The sequence below is a fragment of the Trichosurus vulpecula genome, chromosome 1 (assembly GCF_011100635.1).
Source record: "Trichosurus vulpecula isolate mTriVul1 chromosome 1, mTriVul1.pri, whole genome shotgun sequence".
Lineage (NCBI taxonomy): Eukaryota > Metazoa > Chordata > Mammalia > Diprotodontia > Phalangeridae > Trichosurus > Trichosurus vulpecula.
Genome location: NC_050573.1, coordinates 45,207,368 through 45,222,189, shown reverse-complemented (window position 1 = coordinate 45,222,189; position 14,822 = coordinate 45,207,368). Strand labels below are relative to the sequence as shown.

The following is a 14,822-nucleotide window of genomic DNA, read 5'->3' as shown; positions in this document are numbered from 1 at the left end:
ACTTATCTAGTGAGAAGAGCCATGGGCTGGCAGTCAGAGAGGAAAAAAAAACATTTATTAAGCACCTACAATGTGCCAGGAACGTTTTATAAATTATATATTATATTATATATTGTATAATTATATAAACATTTTATAAATATAATCTTATTCGATCCTCACAACAACCCTGGGAGACAGGGGCTATTAATTACCTCTATTTTATAGTTGAGAAAACTGAGGCAGACAGGAGTTTATTGACTTGCCCAGGCACACACAGTAAATGTCAGAGGCCAGATTTGAACTTAGGTCTTCCTGACTCCAGGCCTAACATTCTACCTACTTATTACCTCACCCCAATGTCCCTATATCAATCAATCCATACACAAGCATTTATTAAGCACCCACTGTGTGTTAGGCACCGTACTGGGTGCTAGCACACAAATATAAAAGCGCAATACTGTCTGCCTTTTAAAATGCTCACATTTTAAAGTGGAGATACAATGTGTCCAGTAATGTACACAATGTAAGTGTAATACTCAATATAGAAATTCAAGCTTGTTTGGACAGGAAGGATCTACCAGCTGGGGGTGGGCTGGGGAGAAATCAGGAAAAAGTTCGTCTAGATAGTGGTGCCTGACCTGTTTTCTATCTAAGAAGTGAAGGTGAGGAGTGAGTGCATTTTGAGCTAATGTACATGGAAATAGGAGGTGAAGAATCATGTGTGAGCAGCAGTAAGAGACCCATTTGACTGGATTGTAGAATGTGTAGAGAGGAATAATGAACAATATAATAAGGCTGGAAAGGTAGGTTGGGGCCAGGTCATTAAGGCCTTTAAAAGCCAAACAAAGGAAGTAATCTGTGATCTAAGAGGCAATAGGGAGCCATTGGAGTTTATTGAGTCTGGGAATGACATACGCTTTCAGAAAACCATTTTGGCGGCTGAGAATGGAATATTCTCTTGAGTTGTAAGTAAAGTCGGGCAGTCAGGTCCCAGAGTGCCCACATCCAGGGGTGTGATTTCTCCTCTTGCCAGTCCTTGAGCCTGCTGATAACATGCTGGGGATTGCTATTACCAAGGGTCCTAGCCCTCTCCCCTGGCCCTTCTCCTGTGACTGAATCCATTTTCCCCTTCACCACTTCCCCAAAGTTATGGGGTTTGTGGTTGTCAGCCATGCTATAGGGGCTGGACTGTTAGAGGAATGGACCCCCTTTTCCCTGCATGTCCGGGCCAGACAAGGGTATACTATTTCCCCTTTCTCCCTTCCATTGATCCTTGCTACCCCAGTCAGGTGGCAGAATTCCTAGCTATGCTACTCAATTTCCATTAACATGCCATATAATCTTTGGGCAAACCATTCCACTCTTCCATGGGCTCATGGGATCATGGCTATAGAGCTTGAAGGGACCTCAGAGGCTAATTTAGGCCAACCTCCTCATTTTACAGATGAAGAAACTGAGGCCAGGGATTTTTCTTCTTCATCTATAAAATAGAGAAGTTATAATCTTCTCTGGTCTTTTATTGAGCTTCTGTGGTGTGCAACTAATATCTACCCTGCCAATCTCATGGGGATGTTGAGAATAAAATGAGATAATCAATGCAAAACATTTTGAAAATAAAAGCCCTATACAGATGTGAGGCAGGGTGAAGAATCATAATGATACTATTAATAAATTATGAGTATGGAGGTGGCAAAATTTCCATTGCAACCTCCCAGTACTACTATGAGACAATGCCAATACATTAACCATGAGTAAAATAGGAAATCAAAAGGGGAGAGAATAGGAAAGAAGGGGGAGAGAGGATTCTGGGAACCTGAAAAGGCAGCAAATAGTGATGGGGACATTTATTGGATGGCCAGCACCATGCTAGGCCCCATGGGGGAGACTTAATGAGGAAAGGAAGATAATAAGGCTTGCTTTTGAGGAGTTTATATCTCATTGAAGAGAGATTTATGGACAAGAGGAAGCCAGGTGAGGTTTAGAGATGGTTGGAGGGTGAGGTGGGTATGTTACTGATGCAGGTTGGAGGTGGAGGCAACAGCTGAAGTCAGGCAGGGTTAGAAATTCGGGGAGGGAGACAGGTGAGGGAATGAGGTTCAGCCGAAGATGAGGAAAGCTGGAGGAAAGGTATGCCATGCCAAGGGGAAGGAGCTGTCAGCTGAAACCAGAAGGGTGGCATTGATCTGGTTAAGTCTCCCAGGGTTAAAGGCATGGTGGTGAGAGCGAGGGTGGAGATGAATTATTTTCCTAGGTTAAAAATCCTCAAGTCACAATTTACCTCTTATTTCAGGCTCCTTCAGGGTAGCTGAAGTCTGGGAGCTTGGGGGAGAGCGTTTGTAGTCAGGTAGGATGAGGGCATAGGCAGGGGCAGGAAAGGCAAGAGGGAGGTTCTGCTGAATACAGGTAGCATTTGGGGGCATAGGCTGGTAAGGTAGGATGGAGGTTCAGCTGTTTCTAAGGTATTTAGGGCTGGGGAGGCAGGCCCCTCATCAGGCAGCAAGGAGAAGAGCTGAAGCCAGAAATGGTTGGGGCATTGAGGAAGGGGTGATGTGTTAGGGTCAGGCCAGCTAAAACCAGGCAGGGCTTCTTAGCCACCCCACACCCCACACCCCACACCAATGGCTCAGCTTCTGCACCCTGCAGAGAAGAACAGGCTGGCTGCAGTCTGAAGAACAGCTCTTAAGCTGGCTTCAGGGAGGCCCTGGGTGCAGCAGCATTTGGCATTCTCTCTCAGTAATCAGGGAAGGCACGTTCTCCAGATCCTGGTGAGTCAGGGGCTGGGGCTGGGTGGGGGGAGGACTTGAACACATCTAGTTTCTGCTGAGCCTTTCTGCTCTTTGCAGCTTAGCAGAGAAGGAATTAATTCCCCACGATGCTCTCCAGTCTGTAAGCTCCGATCTCCTCTCTCCCATCCTCCCCGGAGCTGAGGAATAAATCATAGAGGAGGTAAGCTCCCTCCTGCTCCCTCCTTTTGGCTTCTCCTTTGGAATCCTCCTTGCTGAGCTGAGGAAACCCAGAGGTGCTTGAAGAATGAATCATTTTTATTGCCTAGCTGGTCTTGCCTTTAACTCTAGGAATGATCCTTTAACTGGATGTGGAAAGAGGTGCTGAGCATGGACCTTCCCATGCCCAGGGAAACCTTTGTGTCTATAGACTATTTCCTGATAGGATTTTGTTTTGAAGGTTTCTATCTGAGCTGAAGGAAAACAATCTGATTTTTGTTGATGGTAGATTTTGCATCTTGTCTCTAATATTCTTACAGTAATCTCTTTTTAGAGAGTTATTGTCAAGTCAACAGGCATTTTTTAAAGCATTTATTTACTCTATGTGCCACATGCCAGGCTAAGTGCTGGGGATACAAAAAGACACAAAACAGTGGTATAGTGCAGAGGGGTCAAACTCTCAGTCCCAAGGGCCCCCACTCAGCTTGTAAAACTTCAGAGGGTTGCAGGAACCAGATTAAAATATAACTGGGAAATGTTTAACAAAATAAGGAAAAATACAATACAACATTGATAATGTCAGTTTGTGATTTTCTAAGCCAGCAGGGATCAATTTGTATTTGAGTTTTGATATCACTGGTGTAGTGAATGGCAGAGTGCTAGACTCAGAGATAGGGAGAGCAGGGTTCAAATCTCATTTCTGATACTTAGAAGCTGCATGACCATGGAAGGAAGGAAATGAGCATTTATTAAGCACCTACTATGTATCAGGCAGCTAGGTGGCACAGTGGTGCGAGTGCTGCCCTTGGAGTCTGGAAGACTCATCTTCCTGAGTTCAAATCCAGCCTCAGACATTTACTAGCTAGGTGACCCTGGGCAAATCACTTTAGCCCTGGTTTCCTCATCTGTAAAATGAGCTGGAGAAGGAAATGGTGAACCACTCAAGTATATTTGCCAAGAAAACCCCAAATGGGGTCATGAAGAGTTGAACATGACTGAGAAATGACCGAATAACAAAATGTGTCAGGTACTATGCTCAGTAATAATGATAATTATCTCATTTAATCCTCAAAATAACCCTGGAAAGGAAGGGCTATTATGATCCATATTTTACAATTGAGGAAACTGAGGCAGACACAAGTGATTTGCCCAGGGTCACACAGCTAGTAAGCATCAGAGGCTCGATTTGAACTCAGGTCTCTCCAACTCCAGGCCCAGAGATCTATCCACTGTACCACTTAGCTGTCCTGGGAAAATTGTTTAACATCTCTGAGCCTCTGGCAACTCCCTCATTATTTCTATAGACAGATTGCTTTCTGAGCTGGTGGAGGAAGTTCCCACACGGGTGAAATCACCCCTTCTGGATATGATGAAATAGAGTTGGAAGGACACTCAGAGACCATTGAGTACAACCCCCTCCTTTTTCAGATGAGAGAACTGAGTCCCAGGCTGGTCAGGCAGCTGTCCAAGGTCCTCTGGATACAGGAGCAGATTTCAATCTAGTTCCTCTCACTTGGGGGGTCAGTGCTTTCCCTATCATGTCACACTGCCCCTTTCTGTCTGTCTGGTATCTGTCTCTCTGTCTTTCTGTGTCTGTCTCTCTCTCGACTTAGTAACACTTGTTTCTGGGGGAAAACCCCTTAATGAAAGAGCAGTTTTTTAAAGGAACTTACAAGATATCAGGTGCAGAAAGTGACATTTCTCTCTCCAGTCTAACATTTTCATTTAAATATCATTCATCACTGGGTGCTCTTAGCAGATGGTGCACATTAGATATATACAATCCTTGCTGTTTTATGAAGAGCTCTCTCCCTTCTTCTGTATCCCAGGTAATTCATCCCACCCCCAACTGTCCATGACTTGCACCAGGAACAAAAACACCTTGGCTTTTCAGCTCTGCCTAGAGTACATGCTTTGGTATCTCCTCTTATGTTGTGGAGGTAGTTGACAAAGCTGGAGAGCTAAACTTTTTAAATGTGAGCAATATCCCCTAATTTCTAGTTTCTCATTGAGAAGGGAGGAGAGAAGGGGGTGGTGACTAGTATATTTAGGATGGACATAAAAATTGGACTTTGGCTGAGTTGGTGAGTGAGAGGTACCAGAACATGCCAGCAGCTGGCTCTCCCAAGGGACATCCTTGGTTTGTCTTTTTTCCCTCAGATTGGGGTTACCCTGGAGGAGATGCAGAGGCACATTTCGGTGTCTACTTTGCTGGCACCAGTGCTGGCTGCTGAGGTGACTTTGATGGGCAGTCAGGAAACCACAGCCCATGACAACATAGGCCTGGGTTAGAGAGTGAGGTAGGGAGGGTGCAACAGGAGGGGTGGAGGTAGTCTGTGCAGATGGCTAGCTTGATCTGCAGGGGCTTTTCATGGGGCCTGTTTTTCCCCCCACTTAGAGATTCTGTTGGATCATCTCCCAACTTGGGTCTGTCCCCGAGCTCTGGGAACAGAAACTTTGCAGCTTTCTCCCACCCAACAGATGCTGCCAACATTCTTGAAGTTACTAGGATTTTTCAGGGTGCTTGTACACCAAACACTGTGCCCTAGCCTGTGGGATCCTGTTTGCTCAGTGAGCAGGCCATGCCAGCCTATAATGCTTAGAAATAGCCTCAGGCCTCAGTTATTTCCAAGAATGGAGTGTCCCTCTTTTCTCCATTTCAGTTTGTGTTGAAGATGGCTCTGGGTACATTCCCAGGGTCAGCGTTAAAAATAAGCAAATAACCCTTCAGATTCCAGATACTGTTCTCCTTCCCAACACAGAGTCTTAAGACCTTTGATGAGAAGGACAGAATGGTACAGTGGAAAGACCACTGGATTCCAAGTCAGACGACCTGGGTTTGAATCACAGCTGTGCTATCTAATCTTTGTGACCCTGAAGAAGTTATTCATCCTCTCTGGGCTTCCATTTGCTTATGAGGGTTCTGAACCCATGACACAAGGAACCCATCCTGGGAGCAGATGGATCCATTGCCTGAGTCTGGGTTCCCTCTTTATAACTATTTGGGGAACTAAAGATCCTTTCTCAGCAGGGTTCAGAAAGATTCCCTTTAATTCCACAATCTAGGGCAGGACTTCTTAATTTAAAAAAATGTTTTGAGAATTATATTTCACTACAATTGTTTTCCCTTGTAATCCTATGCATTTTGTTAATTTAAAAACCTCATTTTGAGGAGGGGGTCCCATAGGCTTCATCAGACCGCCCAATGGGTCCATGCCACAAAAAGGTTAGGAACCTCTGATCTAGGGTCAAGTTTTCTCCCTGAAAACCAATTAGGGTAGAAAAAGTCAAGGCTCCATCTTCTTGGCTTCCTTTAAGGAGCTAATGAGGACAGTGTGCTTACTTGTTCCCATTAGTGTCAGATACTCTTCTCCCACGTACTGACTAGTTTCCAATCTCTTCCCTATTAAGCTTCCTCTTCTCCTGAAAATAAATAAATAAATTTAAATAAACAACTCTTGTCTTTTTTCCATTTAAAATTTAAAAAGGCAATAGGATTATAGATTTCAAGCTAGAAGGCGACTTAAAGGTTATCTAGTCCATCTCCTTTTGCAGATGAACTGAGGCCCAGCCAAGATCAGTGACTTATCCAAAGACACATGAATCCTATATGTCAGAGCCAGGATTCAAACCTGGATTCTCTTAACTCCAAACCCAGTGCCCTTACTACTAACTGTTCATATCTCTTTAGCCAGAATGATAACAAAGAATAGTTTTGCCTGTTGCAAAAAAAAACAGCTGAGAAGTAGGCTGAGCTGGGTAGCAAGAGGACAGGGGACAGTCTGACCATAGGTACATGGAACACACCCTTTCTCTGCCTAATTGTCCCCATGTTTGGCCCAGATCGGTGGATATGCTTAAAGCGAGGCACAGAGACAATGGTGACCCTGAAAAGAACCACCCTCCTACCACCAGCACCTTGGGACAAAGCCCCATCTGCCACACTTTAGTTATAGCTTCGGTGTCTTGGGAGCTTCTCTGTGGCATAAGAGTAGCTTTTTCACAAATTCCTTTTTTCCTGCTTTAGGGAACTTTCTACCATCTTCTTCACTCACCACAAAACCTTCTCACAGGCCCCAGAGCCTCTAATGTTTCTGAAGTTCTTTCTTGGAGGCACCATGCAAGCGCCACGAGGGTGAAATTAGTGTTCCCACAAATATAAACTGTGATAAGTGAAAGTGCCAGAGATCTCAGAGCAGCAGTTCCTGGCTTTTAAAAAATGTCCTTAAAATGTTTGCATACTTTGTGAATACCGCCTTTTTTTACAGCTAGATGGGAAACAATCATGGGCTGCCAAGGGTGGTGATTTTAGAAAAGAGGTTCACCCTGGGAAGCTGCTTCTTTCACAGTATTTCACAGTCTTTGCCTCTGCCTTTTAAAATCCTGGCTTCATTCAAGGCTCAGCTCACCACCTCCTACAGGAAGCCTTTCCTGATTGTTCCAGAGGCTTTGAATAACATCTATGTCAGCCCCCTCTTCTCCTAGTTTTGTAGGAGAAATAGAATCTCAGGGAGGTTAAACTTAGTCATACAAGTTGTAAGTTGTGGAACCAGGTTAATAATAATACATACCAATAATAATGATACTTTTATTTCTTGTTATTGTTGAGTTGTTTTAGTCACGTCCTACTCTTCATGACCCCTTTTGAGGTTTTCTTGGCAGAGATACTGGAGTGGTTTGACATTTCCTTCTCCAGCTCATTTTTACAGATGAGGAAACTGAGGCAAACAGGGTTAAGTGACTTGCCTAGGGTCACCCAGCTAGTAAGTGTCTGAGACTGGATTTGAAATCAACTCCAGGCCTGGCATTCTTTCCACACCACCACTTGGTATAGGTTTAAAAAAGTACTGTTCAAACCAATTATCTCATCAAATCTTCATAACCATATGATATAAATATTATTATCCTCATTATTGTTGTTATCCACATCATGCAAATAAAGAAGCTGTGGCTTCCAAAGTCTAATAAATATCTGTGGTGGGAGTGGAACCCATGACTCTCTGAGCCTCACTGCCCATGTGCTATAACATTCTGCCTCTAAGGTTCTAATCCATCCCCTGGATAGCTCGGGAGGAGAGAGTGAGGCTCATGACTTTGCACAGCCCTCCCTCACTTAAGTGCAATTCACTTGCAAGTCATGGCATCACATGCCTGATGTCATGGTCCTCTTTGAGAACAAAGGCCAAACAGCAACAATCCATGTCTCCAGACAGAGACCAGAGCCAGCACCTGGTACCAGGGACCAGCCTGACTCCAGCATTTAAGAGTGGAAATTTTTTTTTGGGGGGGGCGGCAGTTATATGAAGTCTCTGCTTTTGCAGATCGGCATGTCCTTTCTGCAAGAGGCTTCGTCAATCAATCTTTTTATTATTGTCTGCAGCTTTTACTCTTCTTCTGAGTCCTGCCATGCCCAGTGTCTCAGGCCATGAAGTCCTGTCCAAATAGATTAACACCAATTTCTACTGTATGCAAACAGGCACACATTCACCCCTTGATTCTACACCAGTGGAAAAAATGAATCTCTGAGCGTGATCTTGGATTATCAGAATAAGAAATATACTGGTGGTACTCCAAGTGCTTCAGATCAGAGCTTGTGCTATGCTCATGCCTGCCACTTTTGCCCAGGGCTAGGGCAGCACCTGTCAACTGCTTAGTGTCGTGAGGAAGCAGTGCTGAAATAGAATGTTGATGAGAGTCTTTGAATCTCTGGGTACAGGGGAAAAAAAAGGACAGTCCCTACTTACAAACATGTAGTCACCTGTACGCATGAGGCAGTCAGGGTAAACTGGGGAAAGCACAGGATTTGGAGTCAACAGGTATTGGGTGTGGATTTTGCTTCTATTGTCCACTAGCTGTGTGACCCTGGGCCAGTCACATAACCTTCTCATAGAGTTTCCTTTGTTCACTTTGATGCTCTAGTGGATCTCAGATTTCATCAACTCAGACGTTCCTGAGTGTCTGTAGTGCCATCTGCAACCTATGTATGTCTTCTCATCATATGAGGCTTTTGTCCATAATTCTCCCCAATACATAAGGTCACTCAGCATGCCAGGGGCTCACCCTACATCTTTTGACATAGTATGAATGCCCACAGAAAGTCTAGGCTAGCTGTCATCCGGAGTTATCCCTTACTGTCCCTATGTGACTAGCCCATCTTTTTACTGGCCCTCAAACTCTCTGACACCCCTTAGGCTGTTTCTCCTGTGTAATTCTTTTTTACTTCTGCTTAATCTGCTCACACCCTTCATGTACCACTTCATCATGCTTTGGCCCTCAATTTAAGTCTTTTAAAGGGGGAGGTGAATAAGCATTTTTTAAGGTGACTACTATGTGCCAGACACTGAGCTAAACCCTAGAGTTGTATTCCATGGCTCATCACCATACAATACTGCCAGGAGAATATTGCCATTAAAAAGATGAACCTTTGTTTCAGTGGTCACACAGTTACTAAGTGCTGGAGGTCAAATATGAACTCGGGTCTTCCTGATTCCAGACCCTGCTTGCTATCCATTGGATCAACCAACTTCCCCTTTTAAACAATAAACCTGGATAAAACAACTTCTGATTTTTTATCTCCCTATACACACATGTGCACCGACACATGTACAAACACACGCAGACACACATGTACACATACACAATAGAGAAGGTATTGGAGAAAACATGGCTTGATGGAAAGAGCTTTGGACGTGGAGACAGAGGATCTGGATTCAACTCTTGGGTGTGTTATTTAATCATTCAGTGACTCAGTATTTTTTTCTGGAGAATGGGAGTGTGTGATGCCCCCTTACCTCTAGAATCAAATAGAAACCCATCTAGAACCCAGAGCTCTTTACAACCTGGCCTCAATTTTCCAACTTTTTTTTATATAACTCTTCTCTCCAGACTCTATGGTTGAGCCAAACTGTTTGTTTTGTTTTATTTTTTACTGTTTAACTGTTCAAGAAAAAACATTTGGAAGCAGGCAGGAAAAGTTAATTATTCATTTCTTTTGATCCAGGAATTCTACTACTAGAAATATAACACTAAGAAGTTAAAGACAATAAGCAAAGGCTCCTGTGTGCAAAAATGTTGCAGCCCATCTTCTAACTCTGTGTCTTTGTGCTGGCCATAGTCCATGCCTGGGATGTTGGCCTTCCTTACCTCTCATCTCCTGGCTTCCTTCAAGGCTTAATTCCAATCCCATCTTCTATAGGGGGGCCTTTCCCAGTCTTCCCCACTGCTAGTGCCTGAGGCAATCTTACATTTACATATTTATATCTTATGTGTGCATGTTGTATCTTATCTTATATCTTATTTTTTTGCATGTTGTATGTTGTTTGCTTTTTAGTCACGTCCAACTTTTGTGACCCTGTTTGGCATTTTCTTGGCAAAGATACCAAATGGTTTGTCACTTCCTTCTCCAGCTCATTTGACAGATGAGGAAACTGAGGCAAACAGGGTTAAGTGACTTGCCCAGGGTCGCTAGCTAGTAAGTGTCTGAGATTGGATTTGAACTCACATCTTCCTGACTCCAGGCCCCATGCTCCATCCACTTTGCTAGCTACCTACCCTATTAGATGTGACTATTTTCAAAATTTTCTTTGGGTCACTAGTATTTAGCACAGTGCTTGGCACATAGTAGGCACTTAGTAAATACTTGTTGATCGATTTGACTATTTTATTCAATCTGATTTTTGTTGCCCCTGTCTTGTCTTTCTACTTACATTTTTGTGGTCATTATATATATTATTCTTTTGGCTTTTGATCCTAGAACAGAAGAGACCTCAGAAGCCATTTAGTTCAATCCCCTCATTTTAGAAACAAAGAAACTGAGGCCTGTGATAGTTAAGTGATAGCAATGGTCCAATGTAGGATTTTGGTCCAGTGTCTAGAGTACCATGCCTGGAGTCAGTAGGACCTGAGTTCAAATCCAGCCTCAGAAACTTACTAGCTGTGTAACCCCAGACAAGTCACTTAACTCTGTTTGTCTCAGTTTCCTCAGCTGTCAAATGAGTTGGAAAAGGAAATGATAAACCACTCCAGTATCTTTGCCAAGAAAACCCCAAAATAGGGTCATGAAGAGTCAGATATGACTGAAAAATGACCAACCAACCTCTGAGTGCAGAGTCATAAACCTTTCCACTGGGCTATTGAATCACATCATAAAGTCTTCCATTTTTTCTAAATTATTAATATTTGCCATGCATTATGACATTACATTATAACCTTTATGCAACATAGCTCTGCCATTTTTCAGTTGACAGGAGTAGATTGCTTTCCTTCTTTTTCGTTATCACAAATCCTACTGTGAACATTTTTGTACGTTGGGGAATTTCCTGGTTGTCTCTAACCTCTTAGGGCTATAATTTCTAGCAGCAGGATCCCTGGATCAAAGTTAATAATTACCTTTTAATAATTAATAATTTAATAACTTTACATAGTTAACTTTTCTTGCATACTTCCAAATATTTTTTTTCTAGAATGGTTGAACCAATTCACAGCTTCACTAGCAGTGAAGAGTTGTGCCTATCTTCCCACAGGCCCTCCGGCAATGAGTTTTCATATTTTTACTCATTTGATGAGTATGATGGGATACCTGAGCACCCTTCAATGTTTTTCAAGGTGGCCCTGCATCCTGAACAAACAGCACTAAGATGAAAAGAATTCTATGCAGAATGGGCCTGGGTTATTCTCCTTTAGCTCCAGTCACCTCAGAATCCCTCATCGGGTGTCTAGAGGAGATGATCACTAATTAAGAACCATTAACAATGCTGTCACTCAGCAGACCAAGCTGAACTTGAGCCTGGCACTCCAGTGATCTATTTTGGCTGGCTTTGGGGAGGAAGGTGGACTTCCAACTTCTGCTGGATCTGATTTCCTTCCCCTGACGGGACTCTACAATGCTGAGAACAGCTAATGTCAATACCATTGGTGATGTGGCTAGGAATTTTCATTTGCTCATTAGGCTGGAATAGATTTCCCCTGCTTAGCAACTTAAGCCTAATGGAGTTGTTTTCTTTTTAAACTTACCACTTTCTATAAAGAGATAAAAAAATGCTTGTTAGCTTAGAAAACAAAGGGTAAATGACATAAAAAATGCTTCTGGAAATCTAAAATCCTTTTAAATTTCTGATGGGACTTACGGTGTGAGCCTGGAAGTTCTAATGGGTACATTAGACCATGAATATCAGAGTGGTTTAGAGGCGGGGACGGCGAGGGGGAACCCATCTTATTGAACTCTTTCAGCATTGACTTGTTTTTGAACCCTTGCTTGGCTCTCATTAAGAGAAAGCCCTTGGGTTGGAGTATGCGAAATACTTGTAAAATTCTTTGCGAAACATGTATAAACTATATCGAATTGCTTAGGAAAGGGGAAGGGAAGGGCTAGAATTTAGAACTCAAAACGTTTTAAAAATGTTTTAAAAATTTGTTTTAATGTGTCATTGGCAAAAAATATATATTTAAAAAACTCTTTGCAAATCTTAAAGTACTGTTTAAATGCTGCTAGTATTAGTATGTTATTATGATTATTTTAATGGCTGATGCCCACAAATTTTCATGGGAACCATAGAATCCCTGAATCTAATAGTGAAAATAAAAGTGAGAATAGTAAGAACTAGTATTTATATAGTACTTACTACGTGCCAGGCACTGTGCTTAAGTGCTTTACAAACATTCTCTCATTTGGTCTTCACAACAACCCTGGCAGGTGGGTGCTGTTATTATCCCCATTTTATGGTTGAAGAAACTGAGGTAGCTAGAGATTAAGTGACTTGCCCAAGGTCACACAGCTAGGGAGTATCTGTGACTAGATTTGAATACATGTCTGCCTGACTCCAGGCCCAGTGTGCTGTTCACCTAGCTGCCTCAGAGGTACAAGGGATCCCAGTGGACATTTAGTTCAGCCCGAAACTGGACAACATTCTCTTTGATCTCCCTGACAAGGGTCATCCAACCTCTGCTTGAAAACCCTAATGAGAAGGAACTCACTACCTCCTAAGGGGACCCATTCTATTTTTGGATTGTGTTAATTTAATAATTTAATTTAATAATAATAATAATAATAATTTAATAAACTATAGGGGTGGCTAGGTGGCACCATAGTACACAGAGTGCTAGGCCTGGTGTCAGGAAGACTTATCTTCCTGAGTTCAAATCCAGCCTCAGACATTTCCTAGGTGAATGACCCTAGGCAAGTCACTTAACCCTGTTTACCTCAGTTTCCTCATCTGCAAAAGGAACTGGAGAAGGAAATGGCAAATCACTCCAGTATCTTTGCCAAGAAAACCCCAAACGGGCTCAGGAAGAGTTAGACACAACCAAAACGACCGAACAAGAATCTACAGGGGCTATGTGGGAGAGTGTGGTATAGAGATGTCCTGACAGTGGCCTGGAGGCCGAGTTCTGGGCAAGATAACGAAGAAACATTGCTCCCTATGGGTGCCTGGAGTCCCAGAGGCAGAGTCCAAAGTTCCATGGAGGCGGAGATGGGGAGGATGGCCCCAATGGAGGCAGCATTGTATGGGGATGGCCAGCCAGGATGTGGTGGAGTTTTTTTTCCTCCTAAAAATCAGATTTTTTACTGGAAAGACATAAAAGGACAAAAGGGAGTTGGGTTGCTAAAAATAATGTGTACGCATGTGTGCATGTGTTCAGTTGTGTGGGAGGTAAGCGTTAGCTAATGGAATTAATGGCATTTTATTTTCCTAGAGCCTCTGTTGTGTTTCTCCTTGAAACAGATAATTGTGTTTTGCTGAGATGACTGAGGATAGCCAGGACACCATGGTGCTAAGACAGGGAAAAGGAACGTGGATTTCAATTACCAGTTAGCAAGGCTAATCAGCTTGACGCAGTCACGAGCTTCCCCAAAATGCAGACTATCGTCTCCCACTCTTTCTTCCCAAGTCTTTTTTTTCTATCTTCTAAGCCACACCTGAGGAAGACGCTTTGGGTTTCCCCAGATTGCCTCTGATTGTTCAGATGAAACAATTCAGCCCAAGCTCTCAAGCTGTGTCATGTGCAACAAGTGACAGGGGAGGAAGAGTGCTAGATCGGCAATCAGAGGACATAGGTTCAACTCCAGACCCTGGTACTTTCTACTTGTGTGATCTCAGGCAAGTGGCCTGTGCTTTCTGGGCCTCAGTTTCCCCATCTGTAAAATAAGAGGGTTGGATTTGATGACTCTAAGGAGTCCCCCTCTATCTAGATATCAGTATTGTATACTATAAAAAGCAATGGCTGGTGGGGTCAGAGGACCTGGGTTTAAATCTTGGCTCTGCAGTTTACCCACCTGTGTGACCTTGGTCAAGTCTGAGAGGGTTGGATTAAATGGCCTCCGAGGCCACTTTTAAATTCTAGAATTCATGATCCTAAATCACTATACTTCTCTGTAGCTAGCACTTATATAGCACCTACTATGTACAGGCTTAACCCTTTACAAATATTATCTTATTTGTTCCTCACAACAACCTTGCAGGTAGATACTATTATTATCCCCATTTTATGGTTGAGAAAATTCAGGCAAACAGGTGAAGTGACCTGTCTAGGGTCATACAGCTAGTAAGCAGCTGAGGCAGATTTGAACTTGGGTCTTCCTTGCTCTCTATCCACCCAGCCACCTAGCTGTCTCTCCTTATCTGTGAATTGAGGGAGTTGGCTTCGATAGCCTCCAGGATCCCTTCTAGCTCTAGACCTGTGATCTTATTTTCCTATATTCTTTTTAGTTGCACTTATTAGTTACTGACTCACACCTGCCTTGTAACACTCTGAATTGGTCATTGTATCTAAAATGGACCATCAGTCCTTTCCATTCAGTTTCCTCATCTGTAATATGAAGGGATTGCATTAGATGGTCTCAAAGGTCCCTTCTAGCTTTAGATCAGTCTACTCTGGTGAGAAGAGCAATGGCTTTGGAGT

General features: G+C 43.1%; 1 protein-coding gene across 1 annotated transcript in view; it reads left to right on the top strand.

The window, feature by feature from the left end:
- The window catches only part of LOC118855256, a 230,946-nt gene extending 225,730 nt beyond the window's left edge, over positions 1–5,216 (top strand). The window contains exon 6 of the mRNA XM_036765368.1: positions 5,085–5,216. Coding sequence (XP_036621263.1) covers positions 5,085–5,216 — 132 coding nt within the window. The remainder of the gene's footprint in view (positions 1–5,084) is intronic.
- The last annotated feature ends 9,606 nt before the right edge of the window (positions 5,217–14,822 follow it).